This window comes from Bubalus bubalis, chromosome X, assembly GCF_019923935.1.
Source record: "Bubalus bubalis isolate 160015118507 breed Murrah chromosome X, NDDB_SH_1, whole genome shotgun sequence".
NCBI lineage: Eukaryota > Metazoa > Chordata > Mammalia > Artiodactyla > Bovidae > Bubalus > Bubalus bubalis.
Window position 1 is genome coordinate 91,776,651 of NC_059181.1, and position 18,613 is coordinate 91,795,263.

Sequence of the window (18,613 nt, forward strand, 5' to 3'; positions counted from 1 at the left end):
CAGATCAAATTCCTCTCCTCCAGAGGCCAAAAATCGTAGCGTGGTTCACAGCTCATAGCAGCAACCTTTCAATAAGGACTTGGAGTAATTAGGGAAATAACATGTGCCTAGCAGAAAGCTTTGTACCCAAGAGGCATTCAATATATTTTCATTCCCTTTTGTACAAGAGATCAAGAATCACTTGGGCTTTACCCAGAAACCCAGAGCTTTATTTTTGAGATGGGTCACTAGGCATCTGGGTTATTTATCTCTCAAAACTACATAGTGGAAGTAGGAGTGATAGAAAAGGCCCCCCTTCTAGAGAAAGTAAAAGATCCAGAAAGAAACAGCAGAGGATGTCTTTCCTCCCCTGTGTACTTTTCTCTCCTTCCTGAAGCTGCAGAGATGGGGTGGGGGTGGCTACAAAACTAAAGGAGGGGTTCCTTTGATACTTTACAGAAAGACAAGCATTGGCACTCCTAAGGTGGGTTCTCATTCTCTCCCTATATACCAAACACAGATCAATGCATCAGACCTCAGAGGAGGTATCGGGCAGTAATGTGGGGAGAGGGAAATTTTCTTTGAGTCAGCAAATGATGCTTAGGGAAGGGCATTTGTCACTTTGGTTCTTATCCTTCAAACCATGTGAAAAGCAACAACAAAGTCAGGACATCAGAGACAAAAGTGTCTAGAGAACTAGGGAATGCAAACACTTGACAAGGAAGAAAGTTTTATTGAAGCACACAGACATTTCAGGGGGGATGGAGAACAAAGGAGCAAGTGACAGTCCAGGATCCCAAATTATGCTTTCCAGTACAATATTAATCCACACCAAATACTATTTTGTTCACTTCACACATACAACAGAAACCACAGTATCCACCCTCAATCCTGCAGCCTCATAGGACAGGCAGCTGGCAGCTGACTCTACTGAAAGGAACTTCTTCTCCGGTATAGACTCCCTTTACAGATGACTTTGGGAAGGTACAATTGTGAGAATTAAAAGGTCAGTTTGGGACAGTGGGTTTCAGAAAATGAACCTTAGGTCAATAGACCCTTCTTAGGAAGGTTTCAGCCCACCACACCCAGGTTACATCTAGGTCAACTTTGGGAAACAAGAGAAAAAAATAGGAACTGAAGCCACTTCAAGAAGGAGGTCAGAAAAGCTGTGTTCTCTGAACACACTCTCTTGGACACTAACAGCGCCCAGCCCAGAGAAAACACTGGACTGGTTTAGACCATAGCTGGCTATTCAGGCTGATATAACAGTTCAGTTCAGTTGCTCAGTCGTGTCCGACTCTTAGCGACTTCATGAACTGCAGCCCACCAGGCTCCTCCGTCCATGGGATTTTCCAGGCAAGAGTACTGGAGTGGGGTGCCATTGCCTTCTCCATAGGAGCTTTCTAACGACTGCTATATCAGTTTAAAATGCAAAGAATCAGCACGGGCTGAGAGATGCTCCATTGCTGGTCCTCTGGGACCACTGAGAAGCCTGTACTGTGCATGCCTGTGACCTAGTCCAAAGGCCATTATCTAATTAAAGTGCTCTTCTAAAGCAACTCTATTATAAGGGTCCTGCAGAGGTCTAGGGAAGGTGTTCAGAACTGGAAGCAACTTAGACATCTTCTTAGCATTTCCAGGAAAACTATTAGACCCAAGCAAGGCAGAAACTGCTCCAAACAAGAGTTAAAAGCCAAGTTTCAGAAATGTGTCAAGGTAGAAATGGAGTGAAAAGCATAAAGTGGAGAAGAAAGAAGGGACCCAGTCACCTCTCTCCAATCTTCTTCTGTCTTTAGTAAACCACCCTTGCCTCCCAGAGCCTTGGCCTCAGACCAGGCACACCCTGAAACACAGACCAGTACAAGTGCCAAAGGCAGCCAGGGCTTCCTGTGCAAGGAGGAACCAGGATAGCAAGACAGGCGATTAAAAAGTTGTTTCAAAAGATAAATTAATTAAATCTCATAAAGATGTAAGAATCATGGATTCTGAAAATATATAGTAGTTAATGCACAAATAAAAATATTTTGAAGAGACCCTTATTCTTAAGCCTGCTTTAAAAAGGGGAAGTCTACATCACTCTAGCATAATGAGATCTGTAGAAATACACATTTATATACACACACATACATCACACACACACACACACACACACACACAAATTATAAATCTTCACCCTTGGTTTCTTCGCTTCCTCTGACTTGCCCTGGACAGGGATGGACCTGCAGAGCAGGACAGGGCTCACAAGCCCAGCTTCTGCTTGGCCATTGAGGAACGGAGTTGCAGAGTCCCTTCGGCCCAAGACCCTGGGTACTGTCGCATCTTCTGCCACAGGCTCACTTCTTCCCCAGTCGAGTCCATCCAGTCCACCACTTCCCCGTTACTGATCCCTGAGGAAAAACACCAGAGGAGGCTGAACAGAGATCCCACTCCTCAGCCCACCAAGGAAGATGGGTTATGCATTAAAGGCAGCATCCCATAAAAGACAGTGTGATATGAAGATGGGCTAATGGGGACAGTGTTCTGGGAACAGCTCCCTGTTGACTCTGCACTGCCATATTTCTCTGCTCCTGAGATTCCATCAAGAGACTTAAAGTTGATAAAAGAGGGCTCCAAATGGCACACGGTAGCTCGAGACGTCTTATTCTAAGGCTATTACAGCTAGGGCCATTCTGTTACTGCCAAGTTGACTTATGATGGAAAGGGAGAGGAGGGGAATGCAGGGAAGGGAGGAAGAAAGGAAGAAAGAGGGAGAGAGGAAGGAAGGAGGGAGGAAAGGAGACAGAGAGGGTGAGGGAGGAAGGAAGAAAGAGAGTTAAACACTTTTATTTTCTAGCTGTAGACTCCAGGCTTGAAGTTTGGATCATATGGGGCTTCATTTCTATTCTCTTGTACATTCATTCATTCAGGAAACATTTATCAAGTGGCTACTGTGTACTAAGTACTCTTCCAGGCTCTGGAGGTACAGTGTGAATAATACAGAAAAAGTTCTGCCTACAGGCAGCTTATGTTTGAATAGATAACCTGCAATTAAAATAAATAAATTTATATTAAAAATGATAATTAAAAAATAAACAAACAAAAAAAGAAAATACAGAAGTAAACCAACAAGAGTGAGATAAGCATCATAAAGCGAATAAACAGAGTGATTTGTAGTGCCTAGATCAGGGTCTCCCTTAGATGAAGTGGTCTTCGGGCCCCTCTGAGAAGGAGATATTTGAGTTAGGAGCTGAAGGATAGAAAGGAAGCAGCCCTTCCAGACAGAGGGAACACTAATTGCAGAGGTTATAAAGTAGGGAGAAACTTGGTATATTTGGAGAACAGAAAGCTAGTCACCATGTTTAGAGCACAGCGAGCAAGCAGTGTTACAGGACAGATAAGAAATGAACAGAGGGTCCAGATCACACAGGGGCCTCTTGGCATGGTGAGAACTTTGGGTTGTTTTCTAAGTACAGTAGGAGCTCCTGAAGGGTTTTAAGCAGGGGACTGACATGAACCGGCTTACATTTGTGAGAACATCATTCTACATGCTTTGTGTTAAATACTTTGTATGAATTAACAATATACAAGTAATAGTCACAGTCACAGGAATGCAGACTGTAGCAACAGAAAAAAGTATTCAAGACTAAGCCTTGAGAACCACCAATATTCCAAGTTTGGCTAGAGAATGAGGATGCCCCAAAGAAAAGTGTGGTGTCAACAGAAGCTAAGTTATTTCAAGAAAAAGGGAGTGATCAGCTATGTTAAATAGCATGAAAATTCTAGAATGATGAAAACAAAATTTTGACACAAGCAGTTGCTCAGTGGAGTGGTGGGACAGAAGTGGGATCACAGTGGACTGAAGGCTAAAGAAGACACGAGGACATGGGGATGACTCTTTTTCAGGGATTAGAGGGGGGACGTAGGCTCAGGAAAAGGTTTGTTTCTGTTTATTAAGACTAGAAATACCAGAGCATATTGACTTTCACCTCCAATAGGGAGGTAGAGAGAATAAAACTGATCAGACAGGAGACACAGGAGATTCCAGAAGAAAGGTCACTGAGAAGGTGAGGGTGTTGTGATCTAGAACACTTGGACAGAGCTTGGCCTTTGCTAGGAAGGACCCCTTCTTTTATATAACAGGATGGAAGGTGGAAATCAGAGGTACAGATATAGGGACATTTGGGGATGTTTTTGGTGGGAAGCTGATGGCATTTCTGGGCATTCAGGGTACCGTTTATCTGTACACCTGACAGTGTATGAGCTTGGCCTCCCTCCAGCCCTGCACATAGTAGGCACTCAGTACATCCTGTCTGAATGTTCACTGAAAGGAAAGAAGACAACTCTTGACATAGAGGAGCTATGCAGGGAGGAGCTATGCAGTGAAGGTGGCTCAGTCGTGTCCGACTCTTTGTGACCCCATGGACTGTAGCCCACCAGGCTCCTCTGTCCATGGGGATTCTCCAGGCATGAATACTGGAGCGGGTTGCCATGCTCTCCTCCAGGGGATCTTCCCAACCCAGGAACTGAACTTGTGTCTCCTGCATTATGGGCAGATTCTTTACTATCTGAGCCACCAGGGAAGCCCATGCAGGGAGAGGGATGGGTCTATTCAGAGTGAAATATCTAAGAGGCCCTGAAGACAGTGAGGGTGAGGGGAGAAGCTCTCACCTGTGCCGACACTCAGCCTGACCCCACCCAGGAAGTCATTGCTGGCCAGGGGCTCCCGGTCCCACACAGTCAGTTCCAGGCACATGTGTTGGAGATCTTCCAGCCTCACACCATTGTAGACAAATGTATGGTTATAGTGGGGATTCAGGGTCTTCTTCACCACAGGAGTTTTACGCTTACTGGCCTTGTTCCTCAGGGGAAGGAGGTATCTGGCAGACAGTGTGGAGGAGTCAACAACCTACTCAAAGCTAGCAACATCTTTCTAAATTCCCCTTTCCTCTCCCACAGGCCTAGCCCAGGAAAGTGAGTCAAAACTGGGATCCAAGAACACATATTCCCTCCTTTGAATCTGAGGAAGCACAGTTCCTACCACCTCCACTAGATCATTCACCTGATTCAATGCCTTTAACCTGGAGAGAAAATTAACACAATGTTATTAGGGAGCTGTTGTCTATACTCCACCAAAAATGCGTTTTGAATATCTGGTTCCACCTCTATTGGGCAAAGTCCTCTTTAGTAAAAAGCAACAGTAATAAGCAATTCTTGTTGTTCAGTTGCCAAGTCATGTCTGACTCTGCGACCCCATGGACTGCAGCACACCAGGCTTCCCTGTCCTTCCCCATCTCCCAGAGTTCGCTCAAATTCATCTGCACTGAATTGGTGATGCTATCTAACCATCTCATCCTCTATCGCCCTCTTCTTCTCCTGCCTTCAATCTTTCCCAGCATCAAAGTCTTTTCCAATGAGCTGGCTGTTCACATCAGGTGGCCAAAGTATTGGCATTGTAATAAGCATAGGCATTGCCAAACATGATTTCATATTTGCTAGAGAACTGAAGTCAATGGGGGTGAACTGTAACTTGGGAAAAGCTGGCATTGCTTAAATACTGTGGGGAACAAAGTCCTGAGTCCCCATCTTGACAGTCAAGGAATGCAGATTTTTATTCAGGATTAAGAGCACAAATCTATAACAAAGGAAAAGTTGGATCTAACTGTCCACCACTCTCCTTTTTGGAAATCAGCACTGCAGCCCAGTCCAAACTGAGCTCCAACCAGTGCCAACACAGTAGTGGAGGTTGGGCCATTACCTAATTTCAAGAACAAAGTTGGCTGCTGGAGGTGGCAGGACACACAGGGATAATATCCACAGAGAAAGGTTTAGCTAGATTCCTCTCTGAGCTCTCATGTCCTGAAACCGGTTAATTTGGTGCTGGTCCATGGACTCACCCCTTTACAAAGCTGTCTGAAGTCCCTCCTAATTTGGCAGCTGTCAGGTTCTTGGCTTCTTTGATCCACACCTGGAGCTCTCCCCCTTCCCCACCTTTACCTGGAAGGGATATCAGCCAAAGCAAATGAGTTCTTATACCTTCACATTTCTCTCGAGCTTTATCTACATAGCACTTTCTTTCCTGGTTCCTGAAGACAGCCAGCTCCACGATAAGCGGACCACACCTGCCTTGTATTTGCAGTACCCAGCACAGTGCCTGACAATGAGCAACAGGCACTCAAGTCATAATAAAAATAGCAATAAAGGCTTACTGAAAACTGGCTATGTGCCATATTCTACATTAAGCATTTATTCCTCAAAACAATTATATGAGATATAGACTATCATTGTCCTCATTTTACACATGAGAAGATTGAGGCATAGAGAAATAAAGTTGCCTGATATTTGTTGAATGATTGAAAAAAGGAAACTCCTCCACTTCTGTTCTGGATCCCATCCCCATGGCATCAAGACTCATCAGGCATCATCAATTTCAACCCCCAGCTCGCATTTTAATATCTCATTCTCTACTAGTTCCATTCCTTTCAGTCTAAATAGATGCTAATCTCACTTATGCTTTAAAAAAATTCTTTTGAAAGAATATTTCCCTTCACCCTATCTCCTTTTCAAGCTCTCCTCCATTGTTCTCTTTTCTTTCACTATCAATTTTCCTAGAAAATAGAGTCCACATGCATCACTTCTACTTCTTTGCCTCATTCACTCAGCCTAGTTTCTAGTAAAATCTGGCTTCTGCTTCCACTGAGATCCACTGAAAATGTAATCTAATGCCGAGGAGTTGTGTCTTCTCATTGGGCCTGACAGGCCAGTAGGTATTTCAATACTGTTGACAACCCTTGCTCCCTTCTTCAAGCTCTCTTCCAGCATGGCTCTCTTCTGATAAGCCTCTACCTCGCTGGCTTCTCTTCCCCCTCTTCGTACTTTAAATTGTTCCTCATGGTTCTCTCCTTGCCTTTCTTCTCTAGTCATCCTGCACACCCTCCTTGGAAATCTCATTGACTTCCCCAAATCCTATAGATTAAACCTTGCTGCAAGTAACTTTTTAAGAAATTTTTCTTTAAATTTCTTGATTTTCTTGCATTGCCAAAGCATCAAGTTCAACTTCTTACCATTACGTCCATGGCCCTTTATAGCCAGGCTCCAACCCCATCAACAATTCCATCTCCACTCCCACATCTATATACCAGAACTCCAGCCCCACTTAACTAAGAAGTTAACTGCCTCACAGTCACACATCACCTCACATTTACCATGCTTTTTTCAAACCTTTGCTCCTGCTATCTCCTCTTCTTAGAAAGTGCTCTTCTCACTCCATTCTCTTCCTTTTCTGCCTGGTAAAGTCTTAAGTCAAATATCATCATTACTTCCTCTTTAAAACTCTCCCAAATACAACCAGACAGAATTCATCACTCCTGTATCTGTTCTTTGAGCAGATGACTGTCATTCTTTCTAAAATAAGCTGTGCAAGGGAGGGCAAAAATCATGTCTTATTCACCTACATATCCACAGTCACTAGTACAGTGCTTGGTGTGTTGACTTACTCTTCCTCAGCCTTCAACTTCCTGTCCCTTATACTTATACACCACCCTTTCTAACCACCTTCTCTCAGTCCTGAAGTTTCTGTTCTGTTCTGACCTCTTAGTACCCTTCTAGAGCTGGACCAAGGCCAAGTTAGTTTAATGGCATCAAAAAAAGACATAACAAAAAAATAATTTCAACTTGAAGGCATTCCCTTCTGGTTGAAAAACAGAAATGGCTTACTTACTACAGAAATCTTCCTTAGAAGACAATCCAGTGTGAATCATAATCTGGTCTCTCCAATAGTGCTAGCCACTAGCCAGCACCAACCTTGCACAGATCAAGTGCAGAAAACTAAGAGTTAAATCCAAGGCCCCAAAGAAAACTTACTCTTTTTCCGGTCACTTCCAACGGGGAATTTGGAGGCTGGGATATATTTCAATGAAACCACCAACTCGCCTTTGTGTGCTGGCAAGCTAGTCGAAGACTCAGCACTGATCTGAAACACAGGGAAACCCAACAGGTCAGGCTGGGCTATTCAGACTGTTGAGACCTCTCACGGAGGCAATTCTAAAATTATCCTCAAGAAGAGCTTCACAACATAAAATTATCCTCCTCCTTATGAATACCATCCTGGATCCCTAGGCCATGGAAGCCACAGGATTCTAGGCAGTTTCTTCAGAAGGAGCTGCAGAAGAACTAACAAAGAGTCTTCTGTGATGCTGACTGTTTTGTTACTATGGGGATACTGTTACTAGATTCCAAATACCCTTGAAGGTCTTCAAGCAAGGCTGCCATACAAAATGACGTGGGACCAACACCATGATGAAGAATCTTGTTACCAACATTGTTAGTGATAGCCCCAAAGTGGAAACAATCTAAATGTCAATCAATATAGGAAAGGTTAAATGAGTGATTTTAATGCCCTTGTATGGCATATGGCATGTGATCCTCAAAAAGGATGCCGTGAATCTCTACACGCTAACAGGGAAAAATATCCAAGATGTACTGTTAAGTCAACAAAGCAAGATGCAGAAAAAGTATCGCACTTATATTTAAACATATTCTTATTTGTATATGTGAATATATATATATGTCAATAATGATTATTATCATTATCACTCATACAGTACTTACTATATCTGCCAGGTATTGTTATAGTATTTTAAGTATATCATTTTGTTTAATCCTCAAGATACTCCCTATGACATGAGTATAATCACCCCCACTTTACAGATTATGGAACAGAGGAACAGAGATGTTAAGTAACTTGCCCAGGGTCACATAGTAATTGGCAGAGCCAGGATTCAAATTCAGACAGACTGGCTCTGGAATCCATGCTTTTAAGCACTATGTTACACTGCATAGAAAAACCCAGAAAGATACAGACAAACTTAACACTTGTATCTTCTAAAGAGGGGAGTAGAATGGGCAAAGGAAAATCGGCTTTCACTTTTTACTCTCTATGCATCTATAGTGTTTTTTTAATGAGAAAGGCAAGTATCACTTGTATGATTTTCAAAGATCAGAAGTCTTTTTTAAAAAGAGAGCTTGCAGATATTTGAGGGCTCAGTGAAACTTTGTTACTAAGATTTGAATATGCCACAATTTTAACTTTATGTTAGTTTTGGTTAATGACTCTCTCTACCACTAGAATCTAAATGCCAGGAGACAGGAATCAAGTGTTTTTATCATTGTTCATCCTAGCATGCCTGACACTTAGCAATGTACCTGGCATATATAGGTGCTCTACAAATATTTCCTGAATGAATGCAAGAGGGAATGAGTGGGTGTCAGGTAGTATGAGCAGTAAGTGGCCATGAGGAGCAGGATGGTTTCATTCTGCTGGCTCTCTTGGCATGGCTGTGCTCCTTATGCCTTGGAATCCAGAGCATGAGCTGGTGCAGATCAGAGGTGCTCATTCACTGCCTGTGTTCACAGCGGCTCCTCTAACATAGGGCCTCAGCTCTGAGTATAGCAATACAAGGAAGGCATAATCCCCATCAGTCTGGAAAAATGTACCATATACCAAGAATACACAGCAGTGTAATGGATGAAAGAGACATAGAAGGATAGGGAGGTGGATGCCAGGAAGAGAAAACTGAATGGGAGCAAACGGATCACTAGGGCAAGAAAAAAAAGAAAAATCAGAGACAAAAAATGGAGAATGTTTTCAGTTAAAATAAATATGCAATATTGGAGTGGTCTTTTTGTTGTTTATAAAGTATCTATACAATTTGTTAGTCTCTAGATTGTGAGCTTCAGTGGACTCTAAAAAATTAGGGTTTAACCTTAGCTGGAAATTGGCATAATTGGCGTATTTGTTTCAAGAGCATATTTTCATTCTGGCTCAAAATAATTTCAAAGAGCAAACAGTTCCATTTCAGTGCAGGTTTTTCTTTTGATGGAAGGCATTCTTTGCTGGCAGTAGTTCATGAAGGTTTACAATGACATTTCCATTATAATTGTATCAACTGTAGGCCCTTGAGAGAATGACTTATATGCCAAATGCTTAAGAAATTCTACTGGGACGACCCAGAGGGATGGAATGGGGAGGGAGGAGGGAGGAGGGTTCAGGATGGGGAACACATGTATACCTGTGGCGGATTCATTTTGATATTTGGCAAATCTAATACAGTTATGTTAAGTTTAAAAATAAAATAAAATTTAAAACAACAAAAAAAGAAAGACAAAATAAAAAAAAAAAAATAAGAGCCCAAAGAAAAGTGCAGGAAAGGCATAAATCAACAAAAGGAGTTGAAAAGTAGCCATGCTCAACCCAAAGGAGAAAAATATAAGGGAAAAATGAAAATGTTACAGAGCTAAACATCACACTGAAGGACTTAAAAATAAATAAGACTGTAAACGCTACTAGGGAGCAAGATGGATGGGATTAAGGAGTCACACAAACAATAAAAAGAATAAGCAAATAATAATATAAAATAAATGAAAAAGATAAAATGAAAACATAGACAATGATCTGACATGTGCTTAATTTGTGTTCCTACAGAAAAAAAAATAACTCAAAGTGAAAAAAACTACTTGAAACCTAATAGAAGAAAACTTCCTGAAAATAAAGATTTGAATGTTTAGCAAAAAGAGCACATATTTCAGGGTGGAATATATGGTACAGAATGATTATCAGAAAATATTTTCCAGTGAAATTACTGAATATAAATTGAAGAACCATAAGCAGATGCTAAGGCAGAAAAAGCAAAAGATGTACAAAGTAGAGGGTGAAGATGTGAAATGGCTCAGGCATCTTTCAAATGAAAACATCACACCCAGTTCCCCCCGAAAGGGAAAGTAATGTTTTCAGCTAAGAATGCTAGTTTAATGAAGTTGTCCTGCAAATCCAAATGCAACAAAGTGGCGTCCTCAAACTTTTAAGAAATCAGAGAACATAATTCCTATGTACTTACAGGAATATACTACTGCTTTATATTCACTGAATGAAAAATTCTGGTGAACATGAAGATAAAGCAGTCTTTAGAAATGAAGGAACCACCTTCTATTAAAAGGTTTGATTGAATCCATTTAAATGTAGAAGATTTAAAACTCTGAATTACGTTTGTAGATGGAATGGAAATGTAAATCCTGACAACATAGAAATATTCATTACTAACAAAAATGGGAATTGGGTGGGAAGAAAGAAGAAGGTATAAGTGCTAATTATCTTCATCTTTCATGGTGGTAGATCCATAGATACAAAAAGTAAAGTATGAAATTTGTTAAAAAAAAAAAAAGAAATTCTAAATTTCTAATAATATGCTATAGTTTTATTATAATGGCTTTCCAATTTTTATTAGTACTTAAAGGGAGATTTTTAATATTGTTACTATATTTTTGGAGGGCAGTAGCTTCAAAATATCGAATGTTCATTTCCTTTGACTCAGCAATTCCACCACCAGAAATTTCTCCTACAGTTACACTCACAAAAGAAGGACTAGATATAGTATACCATAGTTTTAACAGAGAAAAAAAGAGGCAAAAAAATTAAATGCCCATCAGTGAGGGAACTGTAAATATAATACAGGTACACGAAGAATGTGTTATGTGTCCTTAGTCACTCAGATGTGTCCTATTCTTTACAACCCCATGGACTGTAGCCCACCAGGCTCATCTGTTCCTGGGATTCTCCAGGCAAGAATACTGGAATAGGTAGCCATCCCCTTCTCCGTGGGATCTTCTGGACCCAGGGATTGAAACCAGGTATCCTGCACGGCAGGCACATTCTTTACCATCTGAGTCACCAGGGAAGCCCACACGAAGAATACTATCCAGCAATTAAAATGAGATAAACCTGTAGTGATGGCATAGAAAAATGTCCATTATAAATGACAAAGTGTCAAATGAAAAAAATCAAGATATATATACACACAATGAGAAGAGCTCATTTGCGTAAAAAGGAAAATTTTAAATCCATATTTATATATCTGTGCTGCTTAATACAAAATTTCTATAAAGATATTCAAGTAGTTGATAACAGTTCTAACCTACTTTTCTTTTTATATACTTCTATATTGTTTTATGCAATCTCAGAAACAACAGAATGATCTCTGTTTGTTTCTAAGGCAAACCATTCAATATCACAGGAATCCAAGTCTATGCCCCAACCAGTAACACTGAAGAAGCTGAAGTTGAACAGTTCTATGAAGACCTACAAGACCTTCTAGAACTAACACCCAAAAGAGATGCCCCTTTTCATTATAGGGGACTGGAATGCAAAAGCAGGAAGTCAAGAAACACCTGGAGTAACAGGCAAATTTGGCCTTGGAATATGGAATGAAGCAGGGCAAAGGCTAATAAGAGTTTGGCCAAGAGAACGCACTGGTCATAGCAAACACCCTCTTCCAACAACACAAGAGAAGACTCTACACATGGACATCACCAGATGGTCAACACCGAAATCAGACTGATTATATTCTTTGCAGCCAAAGATGCAGAAGCTCTATACAGTCAGCAAAAACATGACAGGGAGCTGACTGTGGCTCAGATCATGAACTCCTTATTGCCAAATTCAGACTGAAATTGAAGAAAGTGGAGAAAACCACTAGACCATTCAGGTATGACCTAAATCAAATCCCTTATGACTACACAGTAGAAGTGAGAAAAAGATTTAAGGGATTAGATCTGATAGACAGAGTGCCTGATGAACTATGGACGGAGGTTCATGACACTGCAGAGGAGACAGGAATCAAGACCATCCCCAAGAAAAAGAAATGCAAAAAAGCAAAATGGTTGTCTGAGGAGGCCATACAAATAGCTGTGAAAAGAAGAGAAGTGAAAAGCAAAGGAGAAAAGGAAAGATATACCCATTTGAATGCAGAGTTCCAAATTGCAAGGCGAGATAAGAAAGACTTCCTCAGCTATCAATGCAAAGAAATAGAGGAAAACAACAGAATGGGAAAGACTAGAGATCTCTTCAAGAAAATTAGAGATACCAAGAGAACATTTCACGCAAAGATGGGCTCAATAAAGGACAGAAATGGTATGGACCTAACAGAAGCAGAAGATATTAAGAAGAGGTGGCAAGAATACACAGAAGAACTATACAAAAAAGATCTTCACGACCCAGATAATCACGATGGTGTGATCACTCACCTAGAGCCAGACATCCTGGAATGTGAAGTCAAGTGGGCCTTAGGAAGCACCACTACGAAGAAAGCTAGTGGAGGTGATGGAATTCCAGTTGAGCTCTTTCAAATCCTGAAAGATGATGCTGTGAAAGTGCTGCACTCAATATGCCAACAAATTTGGAAAACTCAGCAGTGGCCACAGGACTGGAAAAGGTCAGTTTTCATTCCTATCCCAAAGAAAGGCAATGCCAAAGAATGCTCAAACTACCGCACAGTTGCACTCATCTCACACGCTAGTAAAGTGATGCTTAAAATTCTCCAAGCCAGGCTTCAGCAATAACTGAACTGTGAACTTCCTGATGTTCAAGCTGGTTTTAGAAAAGGCAGAGGAACCAGAGATCAAATTGCCAACATCCGCTGGATCATCAAAAAAGCAAGAAAGTTCCAGAAAAACATCTATTTCTGCTTTATTGACTATGCCAAAGCCTTTGACTGTGTGGATCACAATAACTCTGGAAAATTCTGAAAGAGATGGGCATACCAGACCACCTGACCTGCCTCTTGAGAAATCTGTATGCAGGTCAGGAAGCAACAGTTAGAACTGGACATGGAACAGACTGGTTCCAAATAGGAAAAGGAGTACATCAAGGCTGCATATTGTCACCCTACTTATTTAACTTATATGCAGAGAACATCATAAGAAACGCTGGGCTGGAGGAAGCACAACCTGGAATCAAGATTGCCGGGAGAAATATCAATAACCTCAGATATGCAGATGATACCACCCTTATGGCAGAAAGTGAAGAACTAAAGAGCCTCTTGATGAAAGTGAAAGAGGAGAGTGAAAAAAATTGGCCTAAAAGCTCAACATTCAGAAAACAAAGATCATGGCATCCGGTCCCATCACTTCATGGGAAATAGATGGGGAAACAGTGGAAACAGTGGCTGACTTTATTTTTCTGGGCTCCAAAATCACTGCAGATGGTGATTGCAGCCATGAAATTAAAAGACGCTTACTCCTTGGAAGGAAAGTTATGACCAACCTAGATAGCATATTCAAAAGCAGAGACATTACTTTGCCAACAAAGGTCCGTCTAGTCAAGGCTATGGTTTTTCCAGTGGTCATGTATGGATGTGAGAGTTGGACTATAAAGAAAGCTGAGCACCAAAGAATTGATGCTTTTGAACTGTGGTGTTGGAGAAGACTTTTGAGAGTCCCTTGGACTGCAAGGAGATCCAACCAGTCCATCCTAAAGGAGATCAGTCCTGGGTGTTCATTGTAAGGACTGATGTTGAAGCTGAAACTCCAGTACTTAGGACGCCTGATGCAAAGAGCTGACTCATTGGAAAAGACCCTGATGCTGGCAAAGATTGAGGGCAGGAGGAGAAGGGGACGACAGAGGATGAGATGGTTGGATGGCATCACTGACTCAATGGACATGGGTTTGGGTGAACTCCGGGAGTTGGTGATGGACAGGGAGGCCTGGCGTGCTGCGGTTCATGGGGTCGCAAAGAGTCGGACACGGCTGAGCAACTGAACTTAACTGAACTGATATTGTTTTAATTTTGAACCATGTATACATAAATCCTTTTATTCTTAATGTTCTTGATAAGCAATATATGTAGACATGGTAAAAATTTCAAATGTTATAAAAAGGCATATAGAGAAAACTAAATCACCCTCCCACTTCAGTTTCTCTTTTTAGAAGCAGTCACTACTACTACTTCTATGTCTATCTTTCCCAAGTTATTCTATCTACCATGAACTATTTTTAGCATTGAAAATGCTAATGCTTGGGGCTGGTGCACTGGGACGACCCAGAGGGATGGTATGGGGAGGGAGGAAGGAGGAAGGTTCAGGATGGGGAACATGTGTATACCTGTGGCAGATTCATGTTGATATATGGCAAAACCAATACAATATTGTAAAGTTAAAAAGCAAAATAAAATTAAAAAAAGAAACTAAAAAAAAAAAAGTTTTACAGAAGAATCTTGCCGCTGAAAAGTTCTGATAATCAAGAAGTCCTAACTCTGTTTTAGCAATTTCATCTTAACCTGAATGACTGTAACCTACTGAACATCTTTAATGTGCCAGGCACTGATTGGTACTCTGTATACGATCCTGCAGAAGAGAATATTATCATCATTTCCACTTTATAGATGAAGAAACTAAGGCCCACAGAATTTAGGTGACTTACCTAAGTTAGTTTTTAAGTTAGGTAATTTACTTAGCTGTCAAATCACAGTGTCTGGACTCAAATCCAGGTCCACACTCAGATCCCAGGTAATATTACACACTGTGCTACACTCTCCCCTGGGATTCCATCTCCAAAGTAATACTTCCCCTGGCTTGTATGACAAAGAGCATGGGAAGTGGAGCTCCATGAATTGGTTTACTTCCCATTTCTGTAGTGAAAAGGGTAGTTTGGAAAAACAGCACAGATTAGGATACATCCAAAAGGTTAGCTTGGAGAAAAGGCACAAGTCAGAATGTTAGGATACACCCAGACTCTAGAAGATTAGAAAGCAAAGTTTGACACACATATATATGAAAGACTTCAAAGGGGAACCACGGCTTCATCGTTCACCTGGCTTGTAACAGAAGAGATGACTGACACTTGCCATCCAAGAGCATCTGAAATTACTGTTAAACTAGGAAACCCCAGCAGGGGGCGCGAGAACGCCACAAACTACAATCAAAACTGTTCCTGCAGAAGTCACTGCAAATAATTCTACCTCAGATGCAAACTCTACAAGGAGTTGTTAAAGCAGACTACCTTTCCATGTAAAGGGAGACAATGATCCAGTTTCTTATCAAGCTTCCAGGAATCCATCTGGACCTCTGCCTCTCCAAGAAAAGTGTTTCTGCCAAAACGACCATGATGCCACACCGAGAATTGCAAAGTCCTCTGGGCTAAGAGAGATTCTGGGATTTCATACTGTGAAAGGAAAGGAGATACCCAAGATGATTAGTTCACAGTAATTTCTCAGAAAAATATTATTCCAAAATCTGAGCAAGCATACTCAAAGTCCATAGTCCTGATCAAATCATTTTAGTCCCTAAGTACTTTGAGCTTCATCCCTCAAAGCCTTTACTTATCCCATTTCACAAAAACCTACCATACTCCAGGGGAGGACCTGGGATATAAATTTTTCCTTCAGTGGGTGAGAGAACACTGGAATATGCAAAAGAACTGCCAGGGAGACTCCTGATCACAAATGACCCCTTAAAATGAGATTTGTGACCATGAGGCCCTCCAACTTCACCAGAATCCAAGAAAATCAAACCAGCTTTGTTTGCTGAGAAGTCAGGATGTGAACAGATGCCCACAGTGTATCCTCAAACACAGACATGGCCGCTGAAAACCATGTTGACCAGCCATACAGTAGAGGAATTGCTACAGCTCAGCACACAAGACAGAACAAGTTCTCCTATCCTCTTAGACTCTAGCTACTTACTCTGAGGATCTCATCATATAACGGATTAATAGTGTCCTGCTTGATGCTGGTTTTTCTTTTTCCTTGGCGGGATTTGTCTGGCAGAAGATAAGCCTTCACATATCTAAAAGCCAAAGAGAATACTGAGTCATTTGCTGTCTTTTTGGAAACCTGCTTCTCACTTTCCTGCCCTCCATACACATATGCCATGATGAAATGAAAATATCACATCAAGCCCTCTTCTACACACCATTCTTGGATTTTCCTAATCCTGGCCCCTTTCCCACATCTCCCCTAACCACTCTCAATCACACCTCCCTGTCTGCCCAGGAAGTGAGAGCTTTGGTTCAAGGGTGCCCAGAGAGATGTTGGGGTCTGATCATCTCCAAGCACTGTGCAGGGTCCAGAAGCACTCACGGATTTGAGCGCTTCTTGGCTTCATCAGCATAGGCCAACTGTTGGCACTCTTTCACGTGAATGACCAGAGCCTGTGTTTGCTGCTCGTACTTCAGAGAAAAGGCAATCTTTCCAGTCACAAAGATGTTCCCGAAATCACCGGCTTCACTATAGATGCTCATCATGCTGCCAATCGTACTCTGAAGATAAAGCACCCACATAACAGGTGGTAACTAGACTTATCATGGTGAGCATTTTTAAATTTACAGAAATCTATGTTGTATAACAGGAACTAACATAGTGTTATAGGTCAATTATACTTCAAACACAAACAAAACTCATAGAAAAAGATAGCAGATTTGTTGTTATAAGAGGCAAGGGGTCAGGGGAGGGGGAATTATATGAAAGTGGTCAAAAGGTGCAAACTCCCAGTTATATGATAAATAAGTGCTAGGGATATAATACACAACATGATACACACACACACACAGTATAATTAACACTGCTGTGTGTTATATATATATTAAAGTGGTTAAGAGACAAATACTAAGAGTTCTCATCACAAGGAAAAAACTTTATTTCTTTAATTTTGTATCTATATAAGATGATGGATGTTCCCAAACTTATTGTGGTAACCATTTCAAAATGTATGTTAGTCAAATCATTATGCAGTACACCTTACACAATGCTGTATGTCAGTTATATCTCAATAAAACTGGAAGAAATAAACAAACAAGATAAAGCACCCATAAACATCTGGTGAAGGCACACTCTCCCTGCCACATTGTTCACATTTTCACTCATGAGAAAGTCATAGTCACTAAACAAAACAAAAGCCCCTGCAACTAACCAGTACTGCCAATGGTCTTGTACCCAGAATATAAGAGACAGCTAACAGCACACTCACAACTGCTTACAAGTGCTCAGGTTTATCAATCAGCTCACCTAGGCTCTGAGCTGCTCTTCTTATTCTCTTTTTATACATTTTTATTGTTAATTTTCAACTGCCCCAGAAGGTGGGCAAGGAGTAGAGGCAGCGTGCAGCTGAGTCTGATTTTGGTGTATACTATGTATGTTACGATGTTGGTTAGAAGGGATCAGTTATCAATTAAAACAAGGAGCGTTAATTATCTGTGGGTCTCTTTTATCCACCTTATCCCTCTCAAGGCCTACAGAGAAAAGTGACTGTGTCAGATTTGGAGGGAAAACCCCACCTGAGGTGAAAAGCTACGTTCCTCTCAGCTAATAATCAACTCTGCAAGCCTACTGTTCTCTTCCTGTGTGTGAGTGTGATCATCTATTCACCCTGCTTTCTGACTCTGTTTCCCCTAAACATCAATCTTCATACTTAATGACAGAACTAGGCCCCGATTCTTAAATGTCCCTTTAACTTTATGATTCCGATTGGTATAGTTTTCCCTTAGCCATATCCTGATGCTAGGTAACCCTGCCAAGACCCTTCTCATGGCATTCACCACCCTTGAATGTGAGACTTGGGGTGTGCTCTGATGAGAACACCTGATCTTTCTCACTTTGTGGCCTGGGTACCTTTTTAGGGTAGAAGTTATAGGTTACTGTTCACAAAGCTGTGATGAACATCTCTAGCCCTAACTACCTGAAATAAGAATTTCCAGGGCAGAGACTGAGAAAGTCACCTAACTGCACTAAGCAATTATGGTCTAACTTGAGAAAAGGAACAAACAAATGCATCTCACTTACCTAGAAAGAATAACCAGAACTTCCCCACATCCTGACTCTGCTCTAGGGAAGTA

At 41.3% G+C, this 18,613-nt stretch overlaps 1 protein-coding gene across 4 annotated transcripts in view; it reads right to left on the minus strand.

Annotated features, from left to right (window-relative positions):
- Nucleotides 1–692: 692 nt before the first annotated feature.
- Nucleotides 693–18,613, minus strand: part of SYTL4 (synaptotagmin like 4) — a 96,513-nt gene continuing 78,592 nt past the window's right edge. For all 4 annotated transcript variants that reach the window (XM_044937373.2, XM_006059212.4, XM_044937374.2 and 1 more), the window contains 7 exons: nucleotides 16,863–17,041; nucleotides 16,467–16,569; nucleotides 15,785–15,946; nucleotides 7,819–7,927; nucleotides 5,853–5,952; nucleotides 4,627–4,835; nucleotides 693–2,366 (listed from right to left, as the gene is read on the minus strand). In XM_044937373.2, coding sequence (XP_044793308.1) covers nucleotides 2,218–2,366; nucleotides 4,627–4,835; nucleotides 5,853–5,952; nucleotides 7,819–7,927; nucleotides 15,785–15,946; nucleotides 16,467–16,569; nucleotides 16,863–17,041 — 1,011 coding nt within the window. In that variant the 3' untranslated portion in view covers nucleotides 693–2,217. The remainder of the gene's footprint in view (nucleotides 2,367–4,626; nucleotides 4,836–5,852; nucleotides 5,953–7,818; nucleotides 7,928–15,784; nucleotides 15,947–16,466; nucleotides 16,570–16,862; nucleotides 17,042–18,613) is intronic.